Source organism: Gracilinanus agilis, chromosome 5 (genome assembly GCF_016433145.1).
Source record: "Gracilinanus agilis isolate LMUSP501 chromosome 5, AgileGrace, whole genome shotgun sequence".
In the NCBI taxonomy this organism is placed as follows: domain Eukaryota; kingdom Metazoa; phylum Chordata; class Mammalia; order Didelphimorphia; family Didelphidae; genus Gracilinanus; species Gracilinanus agilis.
Window position 1 is genome coordinate 291191434 of NC_058134.1, and position 15507 is coordinate 291206940.

The window sequence follows — 15507 nt, forward strand, 5'->3', positions numbered from 1 at the left end:
GGGGGGGAGGTGCAATACCTCTGAAGTGTGTGTGTGGGGGGGCGGGGAGCTAAAGTTGGGGAAAACTAGTTACTCTCTCTTTCCAACCCCCATAAGCACCAAAACCTAGAGAGAACAAGGTATGCTGGAGAAGATGGTGGTCATCTTCATAGGCAGGTTTCCATCAGCCAACAAGCTCTGGATAAAATAGTTGTGTTAGAATCATTTTTCTGATATTTCATAGTTATTGTATCTGTATTATAATAATGCAGTTTCATCAGAAAGTAATAAGTTTTGGGGCCACCTAGGTGACTTAGAGAGCCAGGCCTAGAGACAGAAGGTCCTGGGTTCAAATTTGACCTCAGACACTTCTTAGCTGTGTGACCTTGGGCAAGTCACTTAATCCCCATTCCTTAGCCCTTACTGCTTTTCTGCCTTGGAACCAATACATAGTATTATTAAAAGACAGAAGATCAGGGTTTAAAAAAAGAAAAAGAACAAGTCTTTCTTCCGTTCTCAGAACAAGACTTCCCAGGCCCAGATAATTCAAGCCAAACTCCCTCCTCACTTTGCCAAGGAAGCAGAGAATGGGCAGGAGAGTCAAGGATCCTGGCTTTGCTGCCAGCTACCTCAGGAAAGCTATTTATCCTGTTAACAGTCTGAGAAAACGGAGGGGCTTTAGGTTCTCCTCCTGGTGCAGACTAAAGAGGCTGGAGGCGCCTCAGCCCCCCATGACGCTTTGGAGGGTGCCAGGACCCAGTGTGCCCATTCTTGGAATGCCCTGGAATGCCCGAAATGTGCCCGGCTGCCCTCCCCGTGACTCACCGGCCTCAGCACTCGGTGCACTTCCTTCAGGAACTTCTCCTGGTTCTGGACGGAGCACAGGACCAGGGTGCAGACCACTGCGTCCATGGAGTTGTCCGCTATGTGGTGCATGTCCTCCCCGGAGGCCACGAGGAAGCGGTCGAAGTGTAGGTGTCGGCTCTGGGCGATGCTGCTGATGAGGAACTTCTCGAAGTTGGGGTTGGGGTCGATGCAGGTGACCCTGCACCCTTCTGGGTAGAACTTAAAGTTGGCTCCGGTGCCACAGCCGATCTCCATCAGAGTCAGCCTCCCTGAGGGCCCGGCAAACTGCTGCAGGCTGCTGAAGAGCTCCTGCTTCTTGGCTGCCATCTCCTTGTTGTAGCTTTCGGTGAACCTCACCATGAAGTAAGGGAAGAACCTTTTGCAGATCCAGTTCCACAGGCCCAAGAAATGGAGCAGATAGACGGGGAAGACAGACAGGGAGACGGCCAGCTGGAGCACGGAGACCAGGACCGCCATGAGTCTCGGCTGGGGCAGAAGGGCCCAGATCTCTGGCTGTGTACAACCCGATCCAATCAGCTGCAGGGGAAAAGGCCAGGCTCTGTCTCAGGGACTTGGCTCAGATGCAAGCAGCTATAGGCAGCTGTCCCAGATTTTTGCCCAGTGAGTGAGCTCCAAGGGTTGGTTCAGGAGCAGGGTTCCTCCCTGTCCACCCCCTTCTTCTCTCCGCCCCACTCCCCCCACACTCCCATTGGACACCTTTTGCCTAAAAGGGGAAGCTTATTATATTTTTTCATTTCCTTCCTATCCCTTCTGGATGTTTTGTTCTGGGTTTTCCTGGCTGGGCACCTCTTCTTCATGCCCTTTTCCTGCATGGGAAACTCTGAAACCAGATGCAGTGGGTAGGGATTGGCAGAAACAAACCTAAGATGTTTGAACAAAGGTTGGTTTCCATTTTGAAAGAAAGGAGACTAAAGGTCAAAACTAACAGGACGACAAAGAGAAATAAGTAGGAAAAACAAGAAAGGGAAACAAGAACTCTCTTCTTTTTCCTCCCAGGCTGGAGGGGAGAGGAGGCCAGCCACTCACACAAGGGGATGGAGTCATATTCTGAGTTCCATAAGCCTCAGTTTCCTCAACTGTAAAATGGGGAGGTTGGATGATAGGATTCCCTTCCCTGCCCATCCAGATCCCTCACCTCTGTCAAAACCTGGCTCAAATTTCACTTCTCTCCCAGGAAACATGACCTTCTCTCTGATACTTTTTCTGTATATATCTAGTGAGTGGCTTGGTGCCACGTACACAAGAACTCCTATTTGCCCTTTTTTATGGTGTCCTCCCATTGCCGTCCCGAGTGATTTCATCAATCTGAGGAACACCAGATGTAGAATCCCATCCATGCAGAGCAACAACTTAGGGATAATTTGTTTTCTTAAATAACTGTCTGGGACAGAAAGATTACGTGACTTGCCAAAGGACACACAGCAAATGAGAGAGGCAGGATTTAAATAGGGGTCTTCCTGACTCCAAGGACAATTCTCTGGCCACTGAATCTTGCTGCCTTTTTGGCTACACTAGTATGTATCTGTAATTGTTCGATATGAGCATCTGTTAGCTTTCCCACTATATTTTACTCACCTCCCCAACTCCTGCCCTCATACTAGGAGACTCAACAAGACTCTCTCCAACACTCCAACCACTCAGGCCTCAACCTTCTCACTTCCGTGACCTCCTCCTCCATTCCACCTCAGTGGCACACTAAGAGATTCACCCCTTTGATCTTGCTATCACTTCCAAGTTCAAGTACCACCTCCAAGTTTCAAGAATTCAAAATTCCTCTTATCTAACCATAGTCTATTGGCTTCCCATCTCTCCTTCTGCCTCCTCTTACCAATGCGACTCTTTGTCTACACGCTACTTCCTTGACTCCTTAGTTCTCTCCCAGATTATCTCCCCTGCACTAGCCACACTCTGCTATATCCCTCATCTTAAACTCTTGGTGAACCAATTCAACTCTGCACTCTCCTTCTCTCTGGATTCTCTAAACCCCATATATTGTGGATTATACCCAGCCAAGCCTGTCTTGGATCATTCCCATCATCTGTTACCTTCATTCCTATGCTTCTGCACAAAGGAAGAGAAAATCATACAACTCTTTTGACTGGATCCATTACAAATTTAAGTCATACAATCTCAGAAAAAATGTATTTTGCTGTGAGCTCCCCTTTCTCTCCTCTCCTTTTAACTCCTTTTTCTGCCACTATCTTCTGTCTCCCTGTCTCACTATCTATGCTAGGTGTCACTACTTTCTCTCCTCTCATTTTTCAGTCTGGCTTCATTCTCTCCAAAGTTATCAATAATCTCTTTTGTTGCCAAATCCAATGGTCTTTTCTCAATTCTCACTCTCCTTAACCTTCCTACAACCTTTGGCACTGATGATCATCATCTTCTCCTTTATATTCTGCTCTCTTTAGGTTTTCAGTGAATGTGGGGATGACAGAGAGAAAGAGAGAGAGAGAGAGAGAGAGAGAGAGAGAGACAGAGAGAGAGAGAGACAGAGAGAGAGAGAGAGAGAGAGAGAGACAGAGAGAGACAGAGAGAGACAGAGAGAGAGAGAGAGAGAGAGAGAGAGAGACAGAGACAGAGAGACAGAGAGACAGAGAGAGAGAGAGAGAGAGAGAGACAGAGAGAGAGAGAGAGAGAGACAGAGAGAGAGAGAGAATTGCATTCTTATCCTCAACTTCAGTTGATACTCCCACACACTTTAGAGGAATACCACCACCATCTATGAGCACACTATTTTTTTCTCTAGCAATAGAATATATGCCCTGGTCAGATATAGTAAGTTTTACTTCAAAGAAAACACCAAAATCATTGCTTCAGCAAAAACAGAGAGGGTGAAAGGGGTCAACTTGCTTCTAATAATCACTTGAAAATAAGCCAAGGTTACCAGCTTTTTGATTGTTGTTTTTTTTTAACTTCTAATGTAATTAAAAATACTCTAGGGGGCAGCTGGGTAGCTCAGTGGATTGAGAGCCAGGCCTAGAGACGGGAGGTCCTAGGTTCAAATCCGGCCTCAGACACTTCCCAGCTGTGTGACCCTGGGCAAGTCACTTGACCCTCATTGCCTACCCTTACCACCTTCCACCTATAAGTCAATACACAGAAGTTAAGGGTTTAAAAAAATTAAAAAAAATACTCTATAGTTCCTGGGGAAGGATAATAAAGAAAAAAAAATATGTTGATCCCAGAGGAAAAACTTTTGTATTTTAATAATTTCAGCCTCTGTGGTAGTCATGTAAAAAAAAAAATGGTGTCATTTATAAAACTGTGTGTCCTTATCCCAGAAATACCACTGTTGGGTCTGTTTCCCAAGGAAATCAGGGAAAAAGGAAAAGAAACCTATATATTCCAAAACATTTATAGCAATTCTCTTTGTGGTGGAAATTCAGGGAATGTCCATCAATTGGGGAATGGCTGAATAGGTTGTGGTATATATGTTGGGATGGAATAAGATATAATGAGCATGTTAAATAAAAAAATAATTGGGAAGATCTACATGAAATAAAACATCACAATGAGTAAAACCAAGAGAACATTATATACAGCTATAGAATTAGTATTTGAAGAATAACTTGTGAATATCCACCTTCTCAGAAAGAACTGATAAATGGAAACACAAAAGACGTAATTTATATACAAAAAAGGTGTCAGAAAATAGAATACTCAACAACTTCTCTCTTCTCTCCCCCAAATTAACAGTTGATAGTTAAAAAAAAAAAGAGGTTAATTATACATAAATCCACTGAGTATTATATACATCTGGAGTTCTTTGATCTCCTCCTGGAAATGATATTAGTATATGTAATAAATCTTGCTTCCTTTTTTAGGAATACTCTTCCTCAATGGCAGGATGGAACTAGGATTATGCCCCTCTCCAGGTGTGTGTGGGGGTCCAAATGATCTTGCTACTTACTTGGAAATAAATATTCTTTTGTAAAAGCTAATCTATTAAGTGGTTAAATGCAACTAAGGTGCTTGGACCCCTAACTGGAGGGGTCTGAGGCAACTCTTCGTAAAATGAAGAAAAAGTATTAAAACTATTAACTTTCCTTTCTTATTCTTTTGCACTGAGGTTATTAACTTTATGTATATTCATATATAAAAAATGTAAGTGTTTTTCTCATGTCAATGTGGAATCTAGAAGCCCCCAAACTAATGAACCCCAATTTACTTAGCTTATGTAAGAGTTAAAAACTAGATATTTAAGGTATGGTCGCCAGAAATCGATTAACTCAATTTCAAAATAAAATAGACCCAAGTTAGGATGACTTTATGGTGATTTATTTATAATTAGGAAGGTTGAAGGTAGGGAAATTGAGAGAGAGAAACTCTGGCCCAGACCAGAGGCCCAAACCAGGTAAGAATTTAGAAGCCCAGCAGAGGGGCACGGAGGTTAAATTAAACTAGGCTTCTAGGCACAAGGCCTCCTCCAATAAGAGATGACCTCCTTAAGGCTGGAGCCTCCAGAAACACCAAAGGAGGAGAAAGAGAATCAGCCTAAGGTACCCATGTGACAATTCAGAGGGAAGCCGCCTGAGGTCTCAGCAGAGATCCTTCAACATCAAGTTCAAAGCGCCAACTGCCTCCACAGGAAGTTACCATCATATTTAAAAGAGATCTTTTGTCACTTCCTGCATCCACCTTCCATTTCAAGGGGACAAATGGCAGCCTCGACACTGTTTTGGGGCAGTCCCTTGTTTTTGATTTGTCACTTACTATCACGTGTGGGTCACAGACCTCCCCCTCCCCACTTAATTCTAAGTTGGGTGGGCTGACATTATTTCTGATGGCTACAGTCTTACGTGGCAGAGTGTAGTTAGGAGCCCCATACAATGAATGAGGATGAGCTAACTCCATTTACACACTTAAAGTGACTCTTCTTGTCTCCAGAAGCCTCTCCCAGTATGTCACACCCTCCTTCGGAGGATCCAACTGGGGAACTTCAGCTTAGGAGCGCTGCCTACTAAGCTAAAGGGTCACTCTGCTTGGGCTTGGCCTTGATGGAAATGGTCATCCCCACTCAAGCTCAAAATAAGGTCTTTTGTTAGTCGGAGACTAGTGAAGTTGGACTCTCCTTCAGGGAGGGACTCTCATGGGACAAGGTCAAACCTGGGGCTTTCTTCGTTAAGCTAAGTAAACTGGGGTTCATTAAATCTTTATAGGCTACAAGTCTGGGGGCTTCTAGATTCTACATCGAGACTCAAAATTTCTTAATTAAAAAATAAGTCATTCACACAGAATGAGTATATTCTGGAGTGATAGCTCTTCACCAACATTATACATTTTTGGGGAAAGATTTATCAGTGAGCCAATTCGAATTTTTAAGTGCCAACTATGTGCTAAGCCATGGGGTTATAAAGAAAGTTAAAAACCACAATATGGTCCTTGACCTCAAGATTCTCACAATCTAATGCCATTCAACAAAAAGTATATTCATCAAGATATGCAGCCTCTAAAAGTTCTGAAGGGCTTTCTCCCTTTTTTTTTAAAGACACATTAGGTATACAAATCCTTAAAATCAGACAGTCAATAAGAATCTATTAAGTGTTTACTGTATGTCAGGCAGTGTGCTCAATGTTGCCAATACCAAAAAAAAAAAAAAAAAAGAAAAAGAAAACAAAAGGCAAAAACCTAGTTCCTTCATTCTAATGGAGCAGATAATATACAAACCACTATGTATATACAAGAAATAGTTAATTGCAATGAAAATGGGAAGGCATTTGCAATTGTGAGGAGGGAATCAGGAAAGGCCTCCTCCAGAAGGCAGATGTAGTTTGATTTGATTGTTTTAACTTTTTTTCAATTGCATATAGAAACAAATTTTGATAATTGTCATGTAGTTTGATAAATGTCATGTCAATTTTTGACAATTATTATCTGACATTTTGCCATTCAGATTCTCTCCCTCCCTCTCTCTTCTCCTCATCCCTGAGGCAATAGTCTGATATAGATTGTATTAATGCTGTCATAGAATGCATATTTCCATATTCCTCATGCCATAAAAGACAAATATTACCCATTCAATAAAAAACTCACAAAGAAAATAAAGTGGAAGATGGCATACTTTTGATATGTAATTGGACTCCCAACAGTTCCTTCTATGGCTGTGGTTAGCATTTTTCTTCATGAGTTCCTAGGAGCCTTAGATTCTTGCAATGCTGATAACATTATAGTCCTTTACAGCTCATTATAATGCAATATTTCTGTCCCTTTATACAATGTTCTTCTGATTCTGTGCACTTCACTTTGCATCGGTTCCTATCAGCCTTTCTAAGTTTTTCTGAACTTATCCTTCTCATCACTTCTTATAGCATAGTAGTATTCCATTACAACTGTACACCACAACTTGTTCAGCCAATTCCTCAATTGATGGACATCTCTTCAGTTCCCAATTCTTTGTCACTACTAAAAGAGCTGATAAAAATATTTTTGTACAGGAAGGTTCTTTTCCCTTTTCTCTGATTTCTTTGAGAAACAAACCGAATAGTGGTATTGTTAGTTCAAAGGCTATATACATAATTTTTTGGTCCAGATTACTCTCTAGAACAGTTGTATCAGTTCACAGTTGTGCCAATTTTTCCACATCCCCTCTAACATTTGTCATTTACTTTTTTGATCATTTTAGCCAATCTTATATGTGTGAGGTGGTATCTCAGAGTTGTTTGAATTTGCATTTCTAGAAAATCACTAGTGATTTGGAGCATTTTTCCACATGCCTATAGAGTTTTCATTCTTCTTCTGAGAACTGCCTGTTTGTATCCTCTGACCAACTGGAGAATGCTTTGTATCCTTATACATTTGACTCAGTTCTCTATATATGTGAGAAATGACGCCTTTGTCAGAGATACTTGCTATAAAATGTTTCCCCTCAATTTGTTGTTTCCTTTCTAATCTTGATTGCATTGGCTTTGTTTATATAAAACCTTTTTAATTTAATGTAATCAAAATTATCAATTTCATTTTTTGGAATGTTCTCTATGTCTTGTTTGGTCATAACTTTAAAAAGTACATTTTAGGGGGCAGCTGGGTAGCTCAGTAGATTGAGAGCCAGGCCTAGAGACAGGAGGTCCTAGGTTCAAATCTCGCCTCAGCCACTTCCCAGCTGTGTGACCCTGGGCAAGTCACTTGACCTCCATTGCCTAGCCCTTACCACTCTTCTGCCTTAGAGCCAATACACAGTATTGGCTCCAAGACAAAAGGTAAGGTTTAAAAAAAAAAAAAAAAGTACATTTTAAGCTGAGTCTGGAAGGAAGCCAGATGGCAGAAGTCAGGAGGGAGAGCAGGACGTGAGTAGATGAAAATACATGGAAGACAGTCTGTGACAAAGCAAAGAATCAAGATATGGCAATCAAGAGAAGAACAATAGAGAATCCCAGACCTGTGAAATGATAATTTGTAGTACTCTGTGTACTGAGAAGTAAATGAAACACAACAAGGGAAATGAGGTTCAACAGAACAGCTGTCTATTATGACTCATTTCAGCTTTGTTCAACAATTGATGTTCTTTTCTCACATTCTATGTTTTCTGGATGAAGCTGCATTAATTTTTCTGCCTATTAACAGAACTGTTGGGGTTAAGTTCATTCAGTAGAGTACACTTCACCACGCTCAAAGGGCAGTGAAACTAAGTATATCCTTTGACCCAGCAATGCCACTACTAGATCAAAGAGATTAAAGAAAAAGGAAAAAGATGCCGATGTACAAAAATATTTATAGCAGCTCTTCTAGAAGTGGCAAAGACAGAAATTCAGCCTCAGATAATTTCTGGCTGTAACTCTGGGAAAGTCCCTTAACCTTGTTTGCCTCAGTTTTCTCATTTGTAATATGAGCTGGAGAAGAAAATGATCAATCACTCCAGTATCTGTGCCCAGAAAACCCCAGAGGGGGTCACCAAGTGTCAGACACAGCTAAAATGACAACAACAACAAACCTTCCTGATATGATTGAGTTCCCTTGTTCCCCTTCTGTCTACATTCTTTGTTTATTTTTTAGGACAAAATCTCAGAACGTGATGACCTCAGAACAGCAGAGGGGAAAGGACATTCCTGCCCCTTTTATTATCTACTGTTTTTACCCAGAGTAGCCAAATTCAGAATGAAAAGAGAGTAACAGCTAAACAAAATTTAGTTTAAAAGCTAAGATATATAGGAAGTTTAGAATCTCTTCTTACTGAAAAATCATCACTCCTTTGGTTGGACCACATTACTCCTTTATTCAATAAACTCCAGTGGCTCTCTATTACTGCTGCTATCAAATATTAAATCTTCTGTTTCTCATTCAAAGCCCTTCATAGCATAACATAAACTAACCTAAGTTAACCTAAGATTTCCAATCTTTTTAGGACCTCTACCCCACAGTGACACAGGCTTCCAAGCTATTCAGCAAACAAGATCCTCCATCTCTCAGCTCCAGGCTTTTTCCTGGATCCTTCCATGTCTCCCCTCTGTCTCCTGATTTCCCTGTCTTTTGTCTCTTAGCACTTAGCACAATGGCTGGCATATTTATTAATGACTTAATAAAGGCTCACTGACCACTCAAGAGTGAGTCAGTGTTTTTTTTAAACATTTATTAATAATCATTTTTAACATGGTTACATGATTCAAGCTCCTACTTTCCCCTTCACCCCCCGCTCTCCCCCCACCCATGGCCAACGCACATTTCCACTAGTTTTGTCATGTGTCCTTGATCAAGACCAATTTCCAAATTCTTGGTAGTTGCATTGGTGTGGTAGTTTCGAGTCCACACCCTCAGTCATGTCCACCCCGACCCATGCGTTCAAGCAGTTGTTTTTCTTATATGTTTCCTCTCCTGCAGTCCTTCCTCTGAATGTAGGTAGCATCTTTACCATAAATCCCTCAGAGCTGGTGAGTCAGTATTTTATTGACATGGGGAAGTCCTAAAAAGGAAATTCCTTTGCAAGTTAATAGTTTTAATACTTTTTCTTCATTTTATGAAGAGTTGCCTCAGACCCCTCCAGTTAGGGGTCCAAGCACCTTAGTTGCATTTAACCACTTAATAGATTAGCTTTTACAAAAGAATATTTACTTCCAAGTAAGTAGCAAGATCATTTGGGCCCCCACACACACCTGGAGAGGGGCATAATCCTGATTCCATCCTGCCATTGAGGAAGAGTATTCAATTCACTGCTTAACTCAGTTCCTATGTAATCTAGTCCCATCATGTTCCAAATCTAAAACCCTGCCTGGGCTTGAATCCCAGAATCCTGTTTTCTCTGTGCTGGTTTCTGGGCTTATTCCTAGGCTCTAAGGTTACCATGGATAGAGTTTCCTATTCAAGGGCTCCCCTTCCTGCATCTAGAATTGAAAAGGACAAATGACACAGACCTAAAACTCAAGGCCACAAAGCCTAAAGAAAAGGGGAAAATGGACCATCCCAGTGATGGGCAAACTACAGCCTGTGGGCTAGATGGGGCCCCATGAAATGTTCTATCAGGCCAGCAACATTATTCCTAATCTGACGAATACAATGAGTAGGATACAATACAATGAAACTTTGAAAGAGTTGCCTTAGAAACAGACTGACAGATGAGCATTTCCTTTCCTTTGGGCCCCTCTGTAAAAAGTTTGCCCATCACGGGACCATCCTGACTTTTGATGCGACTAGAAAATGAATCTTAAGGATTGTTCCCTTGAATTTAAAGAGAAATTAGCCTAATTTTCACAGTGGGGGAACCCTGGTAGATAGTCTGCTTCCATATTATCCTAAACCCAGGTGTAGCCCCTTGGCTGCTCTCTCAAGCCTCTGAGCTTTATTTATATCATTTTCAAAAGAATCATTTCTCACAAAGCATAACGGGGTTTTACAGCTGTGCAGACATGCCAAAGTTATAGAATTACATCATGATTGGTATATGGTTTTACAAAGTTTTCTCCCATAAAGATTAAGTCTGGAATGAAACAAAATTCAAGGTTAGGAATGAGTCTCTAACATATTATTGGGTGGAAAGTACCTGGCTGAATATGAAACTGTCTCGCTGCTTGCTTCTGACCTCCTTGGCTGTCTAGGAATAGTTTATAGGGCCAGGTCAGCTTCTACTGATTTCTGCTTTTTTCTCTGAGGAAAAGTTAACTCCTCAACTGCTAGTTTACTTAAATGCTTTCTATGAAACTTAAAGCTGTCTTAGAGAATTAAATTGATATGTTTTCAATAATGAAAGGAGCCATAGAGGGGGGTTAAAGGTTTTTGGATAGGCCATCCGTTCTGTGACCTGAAAATCAGGTCACAGAAACCATTGTAGAGCTTTGCAACGTTGGTCCTGATGGGGTCCAGAGATTATGCTAACAGACCATGTTTCTCTCTTGGCCTCCTACACCTAGCCATGCTAACATGGAAGTGGAGCCAGCACCAAATATGGAAGAGCAGACCCTGAAATCCACTCTTACCTCAGTTTATCAAACTTTTTCTCCACCTACTTGATGTGAGAACACAACATGGTGCCAACTGTGGCCTCTCTATTTTGCCAGCCAGCCCCCTTGTCTCATGCCTTTTTCTGGCTGACTACAGGGGGCACCAAAGCTTCCCATTCTATCTTCTTGACCTAAATCCCCTCAATGATTTCCTTCACACACCTGTCACCAAACTAACTTTCTATGCTGCATTTCTTTTGTTTTTGTTGTTGTTTGTTCATTTTCTGGTCTTTCTCTTTTATTTAACTTAAAAAATTATTAAAGTTGGGCTCTGTAACTGTGGCGAAGGAAACACTGTGCCAAGTTTCAGGTTCTTTGTGCAGCTGCCTTCAGAGCTAGTTCTGGCGATCTATAAGTTTTCAGCTCTCCCAAGGTAGCATGATCTAAAGAGATGTGTGTTTAATACTTTCTGGCCTATGCTCTAATCTGTGAGCAACCATAAGAACACTTTTTCGTCTTGGAACTGTGACCAGAGTCCCCTGTACCCCTGTGGCCACAAGTGCTGGTATGTGCTAGTGTTCCTCCTCTTCATGAGACTGTGAGCCAAGACTGCAAACTGGATCTGCAAATGGGCAATGAGATGAGAGACTTGCACCCAAAGGTAGCAAAGGGACACCTATAATTTCCTTCAGAGCAGTTGTCTGACTCCCTTCCCCCCACTTACCATCTGTGGCTTCTGCTGCTACTTTTGCCACCCAAAAGGCCCGTTTCTATCTTGGCATGCCGAGATATATCTATATCTATATCTATATCTATCTCTATCTCTATCTCTATATCTATATCTATATATCATCAAACTTTAAGGTGAAAATAATTCCCTTAACAAGTGACATCTGTACAACCCAGTGTAATTTCTTGTTGGCTGGGGGGGGGAGGGAAAGAAAATGAATCATGTAAACATGGAAAAATATTTAAAAATACCAGCTCTTCATGCAATAGGATTTGTGTCATCCAAAGAACTCAGCACCTAACAAGTGCAATAGCAAATCTCTTCAGGTGTCATTCACCATGATTCTACAAGTTATCTGTAAGATATAAATCAATGCCTAATACTCCAAGTATTATATTTTATAAAGTTTATGGAAGTAAAGGAATAAAAAGGAAATAGAAAAAAAAACCCTAATTATCTAACAAAATTAAGATCAAGTAAGCAATAGTCTCCTGACTCTCACCTCATACCACCTCCACCAAACCCAATCACAGGAAGAGGGAGCAAGAGGTGGGGCTACACAAAATTTATATCCTGTTTATGTCAGTACATAATGTGAGAAGGAGAGTGGGGTGCTGGGAATTGTACTTCTGGCAATTACACACATCTAATCACATTTATAGCAAAGCAGCTAAAAATCCCATTTCATTTCTCCCTCTCAAACTAGAGAACAGTAGATAGCAATTGTTCACACCACAGCTTAGATTAGTTCTATTCTGATCAACAGGGTCCTAGTCATTTTTTTTAAGCCAAGCTACAAAGGAATGCTCTTCTTCCAAACATGCAGCTCCAAGTACATCAATTGAAGTTATCCCTGTCAGCTGACTCCTCTGCTGGGCTCTTCACACTGCCCTTGGTGACTTTCTGACTCAGTTCTTTCACAATTAGATGTTCCACTTCTCTCTTGCTGATTTCTTAACTGTCTATAATGACCCCAATCAGAGTCTACCTAGTAGTCATTTGACTCATCTTTCTGCTAGGGGAGAAGGGATAAAACTTTCTGCTGGATAAGGCAGAAACTCATGAAATCTGCCTTTCTGTCAGTGATAAAGCAGTATCTCATTTAATTTTCTCATAGTCTTCACTTTTTTAAATTTTGCTGGCAAATTTTTATACTCCAAACTCTAAAATAGTCAAGGCTGAACACACTAAGGAACCACAATACCTGGCAGCACAGCCTAAAACAGATCCTCTCAGTCAATTCGACTGAGGAATAGTTCTCTGTCCTGTCCTCCTAATAATCAATGTCTCTCCTCACATTTTAATGAAAAAGCTATTTCTTTGGGGGACATTTAGGTAGCTCAGTGGACTTAGAGCCATGCCTAGAGATACGAGGTCCTGGATTCAAATCTAACCTCAGACACTTCCTAGCTGTGTGGCTCCCCATTGCCTATCCTACCACTCTTCTGCCTTCATAGATTTGAACGGTTTTTTTTGCCCAAAAGTTCCTTTTCTGCTCCTTTCAGCAACCAAACTATTCACATATGAAAGGAATAATATCTTGTGTCCTCTACAAGTCCATTTCATTCTTTTTCTTTACAGAAATTTCTATCATGGTTCTTTTCAGCAACTAAACTGCTCACACAGGAAAGGGGGCAATACCTTACACAGGACCTGAAGAAGAATAATTGACTGTCCTCTTACAAATAAAAGTAATAAAATAGGTTTGATTAGCTTGCTGAGGCTACAATATTTAAAACAAAGATCAAAAACATACATTGTTGGTTCTAATGAGTCTTGACCATCTCTAGCTGACCTCTTTTTTCCTCCTGGAGCCTATTGTACTGGTATATAATCCATGTGGTATGACACCAAGGCAAAGCTTTCCATTACGCTTGAGTCAAAGAAAGCTTTGTGCTCTTGCAGTTTTTCTCTAGTTCCCATGCAGCTTGAATTTCTTGCTAGTTACTTCCCCTTTTGAAATATTATCTATGTCGCAGAGTCTGCTCAAACCCAGGTATTGCAGCAGACCTAACATTAGCCTGCCACCCTTTTACAATATACAGAAAAAACAATGAGGGGTCATTAGCTTGCCGTCACTTAGAGCAGGGTGTGCTGTCCCATCTCATAGGTGGTCATGCTTAAATGAACAACAGAAAATCAAAATTCCAGAGGCACACAGAGGTGGGGGAGGGAGAATAGGCAAACAACAAACTGATTTTCCCTAGAAAGCCTAAAGGAGCCCTCAAACTTACTTAAAAGAATCAAATACACACTCTCCTGGGTGAGGCATATACTGAAACCAAAACTCTCACAACAATTAATGAAGGTGTAGGGAGATGGGAGTCAGCAACATCTAGGGATACATGAGGCTCAATGCTGAAAGGCTTAGTGCTTTGGCATGAAGCAGCAAACCCTGGGTGGTCCCTTAGTTGGGGGAAGGAGAGGAGGGAGAAGCTGATTCAAAGAGGGCTGGCCACTAAAAGCCAGCAGGAGTGGACCTTAAAGAGAATGATCTCTATCTCTCCTTCCTTTTCTTTTTCTCACTTCCTCCCTTTTCTCCCTTCTCATTTCTTTTCTTTCTCCCTCTCTCCTTCATTCCCCTCTCATTCTCTCCTTCCCTTCCTCTTATTCTCCCTCCCTCTCTTTCCCTCTCCCTTCTTCCCCCTTTGTCCTCCACTACACTCCCCCTACACCCCTCTTGCTCAGTATGTCAGGATTTCTCTCTGGAAGAATATAGGTGGGGCAGTTTGGCCACCCTAGCAGCATGTCTTCCTCACTGAGAACACATACCAGAGCCTGTGCGTCCTGCCCAGGCCTTCCTGAGCTTGAGCTGGGGGCCTCCCGCTGAATCTTCGCTCTGTGGTTCTTTCCTGTGAACAGATGACTGAGCAATCCCGAGCTGGATATTTCCAGCCTTTAAGGCAATCTTGGGAATGAATTCTGGAGCCTGTGACAAGGGCTGCCACTGCTCCTTGAAGTAGATGATGACCCTCCTGGCTTGCCTGGAGGCACCTGTTTGGACAATTCAAAGCTGAAGTGAAGGGGTGATCGCTGAAGATCTTTCCTGTTTATTTGGCCTTAGCCTCACGGGACAGTATAAAAGCACTTAGAAATGCCTACTCCTGCCCCTGCTGCCTTAAGTTTGTCGTTAATGTGTCCTCCTGACTTTTTTTCGGAGGGGAGTGGGGGGCCGCCCGTATCTGATCTCCACTGCTTATTTCCACATCCTTCCTCCCCGTCAGGGGTGCCCTCCCTACACATGAGCCAAAACAAAACTTGAAATGATCCTCCCAGAGAAGCCGCAGTGGAGATAAAAGGCACCAGAGCAGGCGAACAGAGAGCCTGACCTCTCCCTCCTTGGAAGTGAGGGCTAACGCTATTTGGTCCAGAACTGAGAGGGATCCCTTGGCTTTGCCCAGGGAGAAGAAAAGCTCGCCAGTGCCCCCTGGGTGTAACTGAGGAAATAGAAGAGATTCTCCTCGACAGGATGTCAAATTCTTGTAGGCTTGTAACAGAAACACTCGCAGCTCATGGTATCCTCACAACAACTCTAAACCGAAGCGGACTCTCAAGCCCCCCCCC

At 42.1% G+C, this 15507-nt stretch overlaps 1 protein-coding gene across 1 annotated transcript in view; it reads right to left on the bottom strand.

The window, feature by feature from the left end:
- METTL7A (methyltransferase like 7A) overlaps positions 1-15309 on the bottom strand; it is a 17623-nt gene extending 2314 nt beyond the window's left edge. Inside the window, exons 1-2 of the mRNA XM_044678094.1 lie at positions 14716-15309; positions 805-1362 (exon numbers count right to left, since the gene is read on the bottom strand). Coding sequence (XP_044534029.1) covers positions 805-1302 — 498 coding nt within the window. The 5' untranslated portion in view covers positions 1303-1362; positions 14716-15309. The remainder of the gene's footprint in view (positions 1-804; positions 1363-14715) is intronic.
- Positions 15310-15507: the final 198 nt, after the last annotated feature.